This window comes from Condylura cristata, unplaced genomic scaffold, assembly GCF_000260355.1.
Source record: "Condylura cristata isolate star-nosed mole 26May11 unplaced genomic scaffold, ConCri1.0 scaffold00010, whole genome shotgun sequence".
NCBI classification, from domain to species: Eukaryota; Metazoa; Chordata; class Mammalia; order Eulipotyphla; family Talpidae; genus Condylura; species Condylura cristata.
In genome coordinates this window covers 18,807,661-18,820,765 of record NW_004567111.1, presented here as the reverse complement: position 1 = coordinate 18,820,765, position 13,105 = coordinate 18,807,661, and the positions used below count along the sequence as shown (strand labels likewise).

Here is a 13,105-nt window from a genome sequence, read left to right as displayed (position 1 = left end):
ATTCACAAACAACTTTTGTACATTGGAGACATGGTCTGGGGCAGGGCATGCGTGGCCTTAGAAAGTCTTTCCTTTTTTCTTTACATCTATTACCCTTGCAAATAAACACTGCAATTGTTACAGTGTGAGTCATGCCTTCCAATTGTAAGCTCATAGCGGTGGACCCACAAACCGTTGACATTCCCCTACGTTTTGCAGTTTCAGTAGGACAGTTTCATTTGCAGTTTCATTTCAGCTGTGCCATTCTTTATTTATTTTTAAAGATTGATTTATTTAAGCATACAGAACTGGGGTACAGGCCAGAGATGCAAGGGTGGTGAGAGGATTCACCAGAGTGGGGAGCAGAACAGGCAGAGCGTCGAAGTACACTGCTGAGGGGAGCAGTGAGCAGGTCTGGAGAGGTCTGCCGCACCATGTGGCTCGATCTCCAGGGTAGATTGAACTTGAATTTGCACTGAAGCGGCTGCAGACAGCTTGCAGTTCCAGGCAGGGCCCTGCGCCATTCTTTAAATAAATACTTTCTCTCAAAATATGTCTGCTTTTGTCATGTTCTGCAGTTTTAAGTATGTGGAAGAAAACCTACCAAATGGGTCAAGCCTCATCCCGAGTTTGTCCTAATGCAGTTTGTAAATTTCCTTACTGCTCTCATCTGTCTTTAGTGCAGGTCTGTATGGAGGTGTATCTTATATCTATCTGTATCTTCTACGCTGTGCTTAAGACTCCAGTGTTGAACTTCAATGCTACTTTTATTTGTCCTAAAAGTTATGAAAGCCATTGTTGGCTGTTAATAAGTTTCTTTCCAAGGAACAGTAGATTAATTTTTAGACCTTAAAATAATTTATATTTTGTTTTTCAAGCAGTACTGACACAATTGTTGGACTTTATCACTGTATAAAAATGTACAGTGGTTTATTGACATGTACATTCCAATATGTTTACAGCTGTAAGATAATGAGGCACACTCAGTATTGCACTTCATTAAAATTTCAGGCTCAAACTCAACCTAGAAGTTTAAATGAAACTGCATTTGTAATTTAGTAATTCTTATACAGGACAAACATTGATATCTTTATATACAGTGTGTGGAACTTATTACATTTATATGCATCCTAACACAATTTTTTTTTTAAATAACAGTCTAGGAAATAAACCAGAATATTCCTCTTTTTATCCCCACCTGTGATGCAATTGTACAGGATTACAAAAAGGCAGTATACAATAAACAATGATTAATTTTCTTTTTTTGCTTGAAAGCCAGCATCATTCTTAGTCCATGGGCATGGTGATTCTTTTATATCAATTATCTATAAATGTCCAATGCGTCACAGGCCAATGACGGTAATGGCCACATGCAAACACTTCAGAACTTCGATGTCTTGGTTCAAAAGAAGATAAACCGAACTCATGGGGAAACTTTCCATACAAGAATTATGTACATGGTATTTGGCATCCTTCTTGCACTGTAAGTGGTTCATTTTCATGGATTTAAAAATGGTCCCGTTCTTATCCTGAGCAGAGTTTAAATTCACAAATCCCTTTAGAGGATGACGGAAACTGTTCTCTCTGTAGACAAAGGAATCTGAGTGTTCTAAAAAGTGTGAGCATTTCTACACACTCCACAACCTAGAGCAAACTCTTCCCCAGTGGGTGGATGAACAACGTGGAGTGGACATTCAGTTCCTTCTAGCTGCTTGCCTTTGGGACCTGTATACATTTTGAAGGAGGCAAGAATATATAATTAAAAAAATATACCCACTGAAATCTCATATAAACAGAAATCTAAAGTTATGCAAGTAAATAATGATTATGGTTACGCAAATATGAAATTAAAAACATTTTCTCTAACTACAAAAATAAAAATGTTCATTTGTTTTATAGCAAAAATAAAAGAAAATGGGAAAATATTGCCACAAAAATCCCTAAATGTAATCAAGCAAGAAATTATTCTGGATAGAAACTTTTGTGTTAACTGTACAATTAAAAAACTGTTAAGTGTAAAAAAGCCATGTTATACATTATATCTTCCCATAAGAATAAAAAGTACACATTGGTAAGATGGGAAGACTGCTAAGTGTTATTTTTAGAAGTATCTTAAGATACTTCTCATTTGAAAAATGAAAACTAATCAGGTTAAAAATATGAATGATAAAATAAAATATAGTAATCTGGAATAAACACTTTGAGGAAGATAGAAATTTGTAGGTAACCACACAGAGCAGGCTTGAAAACTACATTCCTACTTTTTAAAAAAGATTTCTTATGTCAACATGCTTATGTTTAAGTGCAGTTTTACGGTGTTTGGAATACAAGCTGGGCTTATACTGGAACCCAGAGTCCCTTTTTAACAGCAGAGGGAAGAAGTTAACTATGCATTAGCTTCCTATCACTAGTTTCCAGCATTTTTCAGAAAACTGAGGCAAAATAAATTTCCTGATTCACTGACCCTTTCTCTTGAAAAAGGCAGCACAACAGCTAACTCCCAGGATGCTTTAAAATTAAGTATCTCGGCACCAAGAAGGTAGCTAATATTTTAGAAAGGAACAGACAGGAAGAATATCTACTTCAACTTTTTAATCTGGATTCTGGACTTTATCCAAGTTAAAAATTCAGAATTGATGTTTGGTAGTGATTGGAATCAATCTTTCTTTACTTTGAGGTAAGCTGGAAGATCCTAACTGCTGATCTCTCTGTGTGGTATCTCTAATTCCACTCCAGTTCTCTAAATGAACGGACGAGTTAGAGGAATACGGAAGGGGGTGAGGGCACACCTCAAGCTATGTGGATGATCACAGTCCAGTTATAGAAGCTCACTAGGTCTTGATTTTCTATATGTAAGTGTGGAAATAAAACTATCTCCTTGTAGGGTACAAAATTTAAGTGAGAAAAAAACATGTGAAGATGCCCAGCATCAGAACCGCTCCCCTATCATCTCCCTACCTCCTTTCCTGCCGCTGCATTCCTGTGAGTGGGAGCTGTGTAAAAGGCAAAGTCCTTTATGTTGGCTGACCCAGATGATGGTATGAGTGTGTAAGAGGGAACCTTTCCTTTGCCCTGCTCATTCCCCTCGGAGGCTCCCCACCCCAGTTCTACTAATTACAGTCTTCATCTTTATTCAGTTTCTAATTTCTATTCTGCTCTATTATTATTATTTTGATCTTGCTTCTTTCCAACTCCACTACTTCTACTTAAAAAGAAGTTTTTAGAGAGAGAATGGTGTACAATATACACCTGACATGAGCGAACAGGGAAAAGTAGCCATTTAAAAAAAGTTTAAGAAAATCCTATTTGTATTACTCTTTTGTTTTGAATAGATACTATATTTAGATAACACATGGTTAAAAACCACAATGTTAAAAAATTATAATAATTATCTCTCCCCATCTCTACCCCATTTTCCTTGCTTTTTCCAAGTTAAATTTATTATATATCTTTTTCCTTTTTATGCAAATATAAACAATACATATACATTCTCATTTCTTCTTTTCTCACAAAAGACAACATACCATATTTGATTTTTCATTTAATATTATCTCCTATAACTCTTTCCATAGCATTACATAAAATCCATTCAGTCTTTATTTTGTCATGTTGCATAGTATTTAATTTTTAACTCCCCCCGAGTTTAAAATCTGTATTGTTCATGAATTTTTATGATTACAAGTAACGCTACAATGAATAATCTTGCATATTTACTATTTTTTTTGAAAGTTTTCCTCACATAGTTAGGTATATCCCCTAAAATAGGGATAGTTGAAGGGTAGATGTATTTGCAATATTGAATCATAAGGTTCTACCATTTGCATTCTGCTTTCATATTTCTTTTTACTAAGCCTTATCTCCAGACAATCATTTCTCCTGTAATCTAAGTGGCTTTTATAATAGCCTTGATTTTCTGATGCTCACTACTGTTAGTTTCCAGCATTTCTAGGTCAAAGTCCCTGCCCATTTTATGGGCAAAAAAAAAAACAACGAAAACAACAAATCCTTTTAAATGTTTCTGTTTTCTATTTATAATTTTAAACTTTACAGGGTCCCTTAGTGTTGAATAGCAATCCTTCCACTAATCCTTAAATAACTTTTCTCATCCCTCTTTATTATAGTTCCAAACCCCTCACTCACAATGATGATCTAACTTTCTGCTTCACTCAGAGTCAGAAGCTTCTAAGACCCACTGATTCTCTTTGATTCTTAGGCTAGTATGAACCAGGTTTCTATCACATGACACAGAGTTTGCAGGTGGCATTTAAATAAAACTGGACAGGTACCCTGTAAACAATCACCTTACTGAGACATATAAAAAGCATACCTGCAGGACAGTGTGGTAGTTCTTCCTTAGGAATACTAGTCATTCTTTGAAAATCATCATGACAAGCATTACAAAAATGTGTTGTTCCAAAACAGAAAAAGACAGCCACCGAACAGCAGTAGCGACATTTATATTCCAAAAAGTCTGTGCCATGTTTTGGACACATCTATAGCAAAGGAAAACAGACATAAGATAACAGTGAGTCTACTTCAACTATACTCCAGGTAGTCACAGACATAGCTCAGGGATCCACATTTTGAGAGTACACATAGCTATGAAAACTGCGTTGCTTATCATGTTGTTGTCATGTTCTCTCACAAGACTTTCAGGATTAAGCAATGCCTGGCCAAGAAACAAAAGCAGAACTGTCCCACTGCCCAAGGAATCTGGATGACAATTAGTAATAACATCAACTACAATTCCCTGAGAAGAAACTGGAGAAGAAACCAGCGAAGTCTGTAAAGAATTGCCCATGAGGAGGCACATAAATGTATCTTTTATAAAGATTAGGAACATTTTACCCAACCATGCTGAAAGCATCATTATTAATTGGACATGTTTTCTCTGTATGCTTCTATGTCTGGCAGATTGGCTTAGTAATATGTGAGATTTTTGTTTGGAAAAAAAAATCAAAGAATTGATTGAAAACCATTGATTTATTAATCAAAGCATGGATTTGCCCAACAGATCTGGACAAAGCTTTAAATACTAATCCCAGCTCATCATAATCAAACTTATTTACTAAACAAGTCACTTAATTTCCTGTGACTGTTTCCTGGTCAAATTGAAAAATTCATATTTCCTTATTGCTCATTCCCACAGACACAATGAAGACTTCACTGGCAAGGGGAAACACTTAAAAATGTGACTTCCCCTTTAAGAAAATAAAATAAGAAATTAGAAAGTACAAATATTCAAAAGAAATAACATATGTGAAGTAATTTGGAAAATTATGCAATGCTATACAAACATCAGAAAAAACTGAGGAAAAGCCTACTATACAATTCCTACCATACTGGTTACATTGTTTTTTATTTAAAAAAAAGTTTAACATTCTACAGAATATCCTTCCCACCTGAGCCCTGGACACATCAGAGCAGGCACCACAAATGAGCTCTCTGGGATCATAATCATCCCCTTGCCCAGCTTCTGCATCACAGCGAGCTTCGCCACCAAAATATGCCTGTAGAGAGAACACATTTAGATTACAACAGGGAAAGGGAAAAGCCTGCTGAAGAAATGTAATGTGAAGTGAAAGTGAGATCGAGGACTGTGAGAAAATACCATTGGCTATCAGACACCCCCTCGCAAGGCCAAAAAGATATCAGTACTGCTGACTGTAGGACAGATCTGGGTAAGAAATAAAGCGGTTTCAATTCCGGAATGGAGTCATGTTTACAGTAGGAAGTTCAAATACCACACTATCGAAGCAAAATAACAAAAAGATGTACATAATATTCAAAATGCCAATAGGTTATTGAGCAGCAAAGAGAAAATGCTTTTCCAGGTCAAAGTGTGAGTAAAAGTTCTCATTTTTAAATTTTAAGTAATGTATTCCTATTAAGTGCTTTAAAAAATGCTTACAGAAATAAAATTTTGGCAAAAAAAAATTAGTATGGAATTATAATCTCAGGGCTAAAGAGAAAAACAATTTTGATATATAACATTTTTTAGAAGGAAAGACACATTTGGTAATTCTATTCAGAATACTGCTCCACTTACAAAACTACATTGTATGTAAAAACTGAACAGTATTCAAAATAGGCACTTGAATAAATTAAATGTCATGACGAATAATTAAATGTCAAGATAAAGGAGGTCAGTTTCAATTGGGGCAATCTGCATGCATGACATGTTCCACAACTAAAAGGCTATGTCCATAATTGAGGATAAACAAGATGAGTCAACATAAATCTACTATTTGTACTAGAAAAACAGGTCAAAAGACAGTCTCCATTAATACAGAGGTTATAAACAGCTGCCCACCAGCTAAATATGGCATCAAAATTATTTCCTTTGTTCTGCGATCTGTTGTTTATCAGAATTTATTTCCTTTGTTCTGTGATCTGCTGTTTATTCCAGGTATTTCACTTTTCTATATTCCCTGTTTGATTTCCTACAATTTGACTGTTATCCCTCTGATAAAACAATATTCATTGATGACATTTACTTTATTAAACTCAGAAATATTTCTTTGAAACAATGACAGTTTATCAATTCCTGTTCTCTCCTTGGTGTATGTATCTTTGATCCTTTTCTGACTATCCTCTACTTAGCCTTTCATTTATTATTTATATTTTCATCTTGTTCTGGGGGAGACTATGCATTTGTTGACCCCCTTACATGTTTATTCATTCCCTAAGTAACCTATTATCTAGTAAGTGCCAAGTATTAGAGATTAAAAAAAGTCTCTGTTCTCAAGGAACTTATCAATTAGGGAGGAGACTAGACAACCAAAAATCACAATGCAGAATGAGTACAATAATGGGTTTATGTAATATGTTAAAATCATGTGGTGGTGGTGGGGAGGTGTGGGCACATTTCAGAGGTGACGAATCCAGAGGCAGTAAGTTAGATTTGGCTTTGCATATGAGCATCTGTGTACAGTGAGTAGCAAGTGCAGAAGTGGAGATGGAAAGAGAACCTAGGAAAATAAGTAGATTCTGCAATGGCATGGAGGTGCTAGCGGTGAGCAAACACAGGCAAGTTTGGGGAACTGCACAGTGTTTAGTATTTTGTAGCCTGCAGCATTAGTGTTAATGTATTAGAAGGTGAGACTGGAGACTACTGTTGCAGAATTAAAGGCAGAAGAATACCACAATCAGATTTGATATTTAGAAGTATTAATCTACTAGTAGCAGTAAAGTATAAAGGACAGAATGGAGGGGTTAGGTGCGCCACAGATGGAGATCAGTAAGAAGGTTACTGTAATACCAAAGAAATGATTAGGGTTGCTGAAGACGAACTAGGAAGAAAAAATGGGCTTAAGAAACATTTGAAGATGAAACTGACAGGATTTTGTGAGTAAAGACTGGAGATTGGAGTCAAGGTTTATGAATATAGTATTAGACATATGAACTTTAAAGTATCTGTGAGAAATCCAAATGTCTAGCAGGAAGTTAGATATGTAAGTTGCAAATATTTTGGAAGGTCAGATGGTAGACGAAAACATGGATGAATAAGAGGCCATCAAAGGTTAAGGTGGTATTAGCAGGGAAGAAAGGAGGGCTGGAAAAGAAAATATGTAAGGGGTAGGTAAAAAAAAAAAAAAAAAAGGAACTCTATGAAGGAGCTCAGGATGATCAGAAAGGAAAGAAGATATCAAAACAGAGTGAAGGATGAAGAATTTTAAAGATGGAATAATAAAAAGAGTCAATAAGAGAAGTTTATTCAAGAACCAACTGGATTTGACAAACAGGAGGCTATTGATGATAGAAAATAGCTTGTAAATAGCTTGTACTCATAAGAATTACATATTCTGGAAACAGTTTATGTAGATTAAAAAACTATGTAAATTCATCTTGAAATGTAGGAACAAACTCAAACTTATAAGACATAAGACATAAGAATAATTAGTACAATTATACAATTAACTTAATCCCATAGGTAATCTCTAGTTTTCAAAAATTCTTAGTATAATTCCTAGCATACCTTTCTGCATTTGTAACAGACATAATATGCATATCTATTCATGGCATAGCCAGCTGGATCATTGTAAAATCTCACGCCAGGAGTTGTTATAGCTTCACTTTTATGCAGACCTTCATACTCCAATCTCATTAAGGCTTTTCTTCTGACATCTTCATAGAGTTCTTTTATTGGATCAAGCAGGTCTTTTAATACTATATGATTTATTTTGTTCTGAAATATAAAACATACACATTTTTAATAGAATGTGTACCCAAGTGCCAAGCACCATGCCAGGCATTAACCAGATAGTAAATATTTTCTAAATAAAATACCATTTAAAAATAAGCCTTATAAAGTCCTCGCCAGCTTGCATTTCCTCAAGAGCAGGGAAAATGAGAGCAAACAGGGCAGAATATGAAAATTTCATTGTATTAACTTTATCTCTAAGCCTTAAATATATTTCTTCCTGCCTTAGTCTGGGAATGAGACTGTTGTGATATCTAAGTCACACCTGTGCGTGTGTTGGTACTGTTTTCTTGGAGAAGGGTAGAATGTCAGATGATAAAAATGAGCACCTGGAATGAGGAAAGCAGACACTGATTGGGTTGGTGGTATGTGTTTGCTCTGAAAGATGAAAATATATAGAAAGGGCCTCGCTGGTGGCCTAGTGGTTAAGCTCAGTGTTATCTCCACTGTGGCCTGAGTTTGATCCTCAACCAGGAAATTAACATACATACAGCACAGCAGACCTCTCCTGTCTTGCCCACTGCTCCTCTTGGCAGTGTATTTCAGTTAGTAAACCTGTTCTGCTCCCCACTCTGTCTCTGGTAAATCCTCTCAACCCCTCTCAATCTTCTGGCCTACCCCCTAGTTCTTTCACATAGAAATAAATAATTTTTTAAAAGGAAATAAATAGAAAGTAAATAAGTTTTGTATCTTCCCATACCTTGCAAATGGGACAGGATATAAATCCAAATGTTATTCTTGGACCAAGCCACCTGTTTTCCAAAACTCGTCGACAGCACTGTAAGTGGAACACATGACTACAATCCAGCTTAAATAAAGGAAAGAGAAAGGTATAAGCAACTATTACAATGATAAATATTTAAGTAACTGGCAAATTATTCAATGTAAGGTTTTACTGAAAAAAACAGGTAAAAGAAAAATTTAGTATAATAAAATTTTAGCACTTTTCTAATATTCGTGGGACAATACCGTCTTCAACTTTTTCCATTTGTTTACTATTTATTTAATAATTCCTCCTTATAGAACAAGGTGGCTTAGAGAGAAATCAAAACTTATTCAATTTTTATTCAATCATAAGAAAGAAAAAAACTACTGATTTAAAGATTTAATATTTATTTTTGAGATGATTCATAATCATCGGACCACAAAAATTGAAAATATAAATAAGCAACTAATAAAAGAAACATTATGTATAAGTAAGTTACTTACTGTTATGATCATTTTATGAATTCTAATGATTATATAATTGTATAGATTCACATAAAATAGAAACAGAATATAAAAAGATAGAATTTGCTCTTTAATAAACTGTTACCTATTAATGGCACATTTCTTTCCCAATGATACACAAAAGATTCAATCACTTGTTTATTTGACAAATATATTTCCCACTTTGAAATCAAGACATAGTTAATACTTTAAAAGTTGAGACAACCTGGATGGCTGGTGCTGCCGAGAGAGCTTCAGTGAAACATATCATGCACATGTCATCAGCATCTTGCTTCAGTGTTGTGGCATTCTTATCACAACCGTGAAGACAGGGCAGACAATGCTCTTCGTTTTTAACACCTCCACATGGATGGCCACAAGGATGTGTCTTGCTGCAGGCTATCTTAGCATATTCCTATTAGAGAGGAATTACAATGGCACATAAACTATCAAAGAATGCACATGTTCTCGTAATTACTTCCATTATGAGAGAGAGAGATATGTTAAGGCTAAGTAACCAGAAAGTAATTTATTTTTTGTTTGCATATAACAGGATTATTAATAAAATCTACTTTTCTGGCCCTCCCTGGTGGCACAATGGGTTAAAGTGTGGCACTACATAGCTAGCAGCAGCCACTTCAGCACAAGTTCGATCCCCCAGCTAGGGAGGTGATCCACATGGCGTGGCAGACCTCTCCTGTCTCGCCCACTGCTCCCCTCAGCAGTGTACTTCGTCGATCTGCCTGTTCTGCTCCCCACTCTGTCTCTGGTGAATCCTCTCACTGCCCCTGCATCTCTGGCCTGTAACTCCAGTTCCATATACAAAAATAAATCTTTTAAATAAAAAAGTCTACTTTTAATGTCACTAAAACATATATTCAAAATAAAGAAACCGTTAACAAAAAAATACAATTTTATTTGTTAGAGTAACCATGAAGCCAAAAAAAAAAAAATCCTGTCATACAGTTTCCCAATTACAACCCATCGCCATGCCAAAATGGGGATTTAAAAAAAATACAGGTATCTTAATGTGCATTCTATCCAAATTTGTGTTAAGTGTGGTGAGGAATCAAAAGATAAAAATCTCATGAAATGTGTATATGTGCTAAATGTTAAAGAACTTCAAGTACTAAAAGTGTATTTTGAAGAAATATCTAAATAAAGTATGCAATAAAGTAGTAAGTGTAAGGCAACGTCTATAGATTTTTTACTGGATTTAGCAGACATAAATATTAAATATATATGATGGTGGTAGTTAGGAATCACAGAAGTTAAGAGCTTGAAAGCCTTATTGGATCCATTCTCTAATTTTGATAAAGCACTGAACTCTTGACATGGGTAGCATACTATTTAGAAAATAGAGTGATGCAGAGTTCAAGCTCATTTATATGAAGTAAAGGTGTCATGAAGCAATGCATGCTGTTACCTATGGGGATGACCTACTCTCTACTCACTTGGCAATCTGCATCAGAACAAACACTGCCCACAGCAGATAACTCTGTTCCACTCCTGGAACCGCAGAAGCGGCATGCTTCTGAGCTACTTGTGGTGGGCTTGCCTAGGTTCAAGCAGAAAAAGAAAAAAATTACCTTATGATATAATTTCTATATATTTGAACACAATTAATTAAAACATAAGCTAGATTTGTATCAGCTGCCACCTATAGGAAATCAGCCTGCTAGTCTTATAGCTGAACAGCTGTGCGCTGCCTTAATTACAAAGTAAATAATCACACACATGCACACACAACCTAAGAAATTAAAAATCTAGTTGAAATAAAATATATTTCTTAACTGGTTTATTTATACTTTTTCTATAGAAAGAATCTTTTTTACCAATAGATTTTTAGTTAAGACAGTAGACTCAGCAGATATGACAAGTTCTCTCACTACAAAAGCACAATAACAGACAAAAACTATCAACAGCAATTAAATGAGAATACACAGGAGAAAGGGGAATCTTTAAGTGCCTTTGCATAAAATAAAATTATAAGAATAGCTCCTATTCAAGTAACTAGCAACAAAAAAGCAATCTGAAAGGAACTTAAGTGAAACATTAACATTTAATTCAGCAATATTCATAGAAAATAAGCTTTAAACGGATGTTTACTATCATGATAAGGGTAGTTCAACATTATAACGTTTCTTTAATGTAATATACAGTACAGATAGGTTATAGAGGAAAAATCATCAGTTGTGAACAAAAAAGACCATGCTCTTGGCACATGAAAAGTTACTCATTTTTAGAGTTAAATTTCTTTAGGTATACATGTAACTGCAATATGAAGGTTTACATTTAACTTCAATATGAGAAGTGTGTGTGTCAGTCTAGCACATGGCAGACTACAGAGGTGCTTACAATTGGTAATTTGTAGATTCAATATAAGTTTAGGCTTGGAACATATCTGAAAAGTATACATTAAGGGGAAAACAAAAAGCTTTGTGTTTTGGAGCTAAAATCAGTCACCCAACATCACACACAGTAAACCAGGTCAGGTCTCTTGACTTTTAGCTTAATGACTATTAAATATAATAATAGTGATTGATGTCATCATTATTTATCAGAATACACTAGAAATTATCCACAGTGGATCAATAAACTAGTATTTAAGCACAATCAGCAGACATGGCGAAATCTTTTCTTTAAGGCATGATTCAATCTTAAATTCCTTTTTTTACCTGTGTGTTCTCTGAATTCCACCATTGCCTTCATTGTTTTAGAATCTGCTAGTGCCATCAACCAGAACAATTTGGTTCTACCACAGCCTTCATGGAGATCAACCTTTATAGCTTCTTCTTCTTCTTTGAAGACCTATTGATTCATTAAAGGGCAAAATGTATTCATTTCCCACTCTGAGAGAGTACATCTCAAATTCATCTATTCAATAATAATAATAACAATAACAATAATAATAATGGTTTTATTTACTAAGCACTTTAAGAAATTTTTCTCTTCAAGTATTCACAACAGTACTTTTTTTTTAATGTAGAAACTTAGTCTTGGAGAAGTTAGACAACTTGCTTGATTTACACAGTTTGTAAGTGAAAAACAGGAACTCACAGAGGCCTTTGATTCCAAAGTCCTTTTTCTTTTCATTAATTGGTCTACTTCCTGCATCTATTTTCAAATTTACTAAATATACTTTACATTCAAGTTACTATTCTGTGTGTGAAGAGAGAAATCTTCACCTGTCTTTGATGTGTTTTGGTTCGCCGATGAAGATGAAGGAATCTGTCACAGTCAGTACATAAATTTCCACATACATTGCATAAAATGATTGCTGCTGTTTCTCCATCATCATGGTTATCGCACATAGGCTACAGGAAGACATTTTGATAGTTACATCAAATTAACAAGAAAGTCTCATACACACATATATATTGAACATAATTTATTGACACACTAACATTGCTCTTGTGAAGCCATTGAGAATCTGAATATTAAATAGGACTATGGTAAATATATTTAACTATAAAAATACCTCAATATGTTACAATTCAATGACTAATAAAATAAACATGTATACTTTGCCTAGTGATTTTAGAAACTGTCTCCCCATTTTAGTCAAACACTTTGTGTGTTTATGAAGAAATGATTAAATTTTAAACATTACTAAGAAAACACTGGAAGGCCTAGATAGCTTATCAAATCTATTTTAAGTGCACTTGTGAATACATGGTATGTGACATTGCTTATTTTATTATTTCCTTCTGG

General features: G+C 34.7%; 1 protein-coding gene across 5 annotated transcripts in view; it reads right to left on the bottom strand.

The window, feature by feature from the left end:
- Positions 1-349: 349 nt before the first annotated feature.
- The window catches only part of MYCBP2 (MYC binding protein 2, E3 ubiquitin protein ligase), a 190,414-nt gene continuing 177,658 nt past the window's right edge, over positions 350-13,105 (bottom strand). For all 5 annotated transcript variants that reach the window (XM_012723218.1, XM_012723216.1, XM_012723217.1 and 2 more), the window contains 9 exons: positions 12,580-12,708; positions 12,070-12,202; positions 10,846-10,949; positions 9,618-9,806; positions 8,883-8,990; positions 7,958-8,167; positions 5,382-5,489; positions 4,307-4,472; positions 350-1,704 (listed from right to left, as the gene is read on the bottom strand). In XM_012723218.1, the coding sequence (XP_012578672.1) occupies positions 1,589-1,704; positions 4,307-4,472; positions 5,382-5,489; positions 7,958-8,167; positions 8,883-8,990; positions 9,618-9,806; positions 10,846-10,949; positions 12,070-12,202; positions 12,580-12,708 (1,263 nt within the window). In that variant the 3' untranslated portion in view covers positions 350-1,588. The remainder of the gene's footprint in view (positions 1,705-4,306; positions 4,473-5,381; positions 5,490-7,957; positions 8,168-8,882; positions 8,991-9,617; positions 9,807-10,845; positions 10,950-12,069; positions 12,203-12,579; positions 12,709-13,105) is intronic.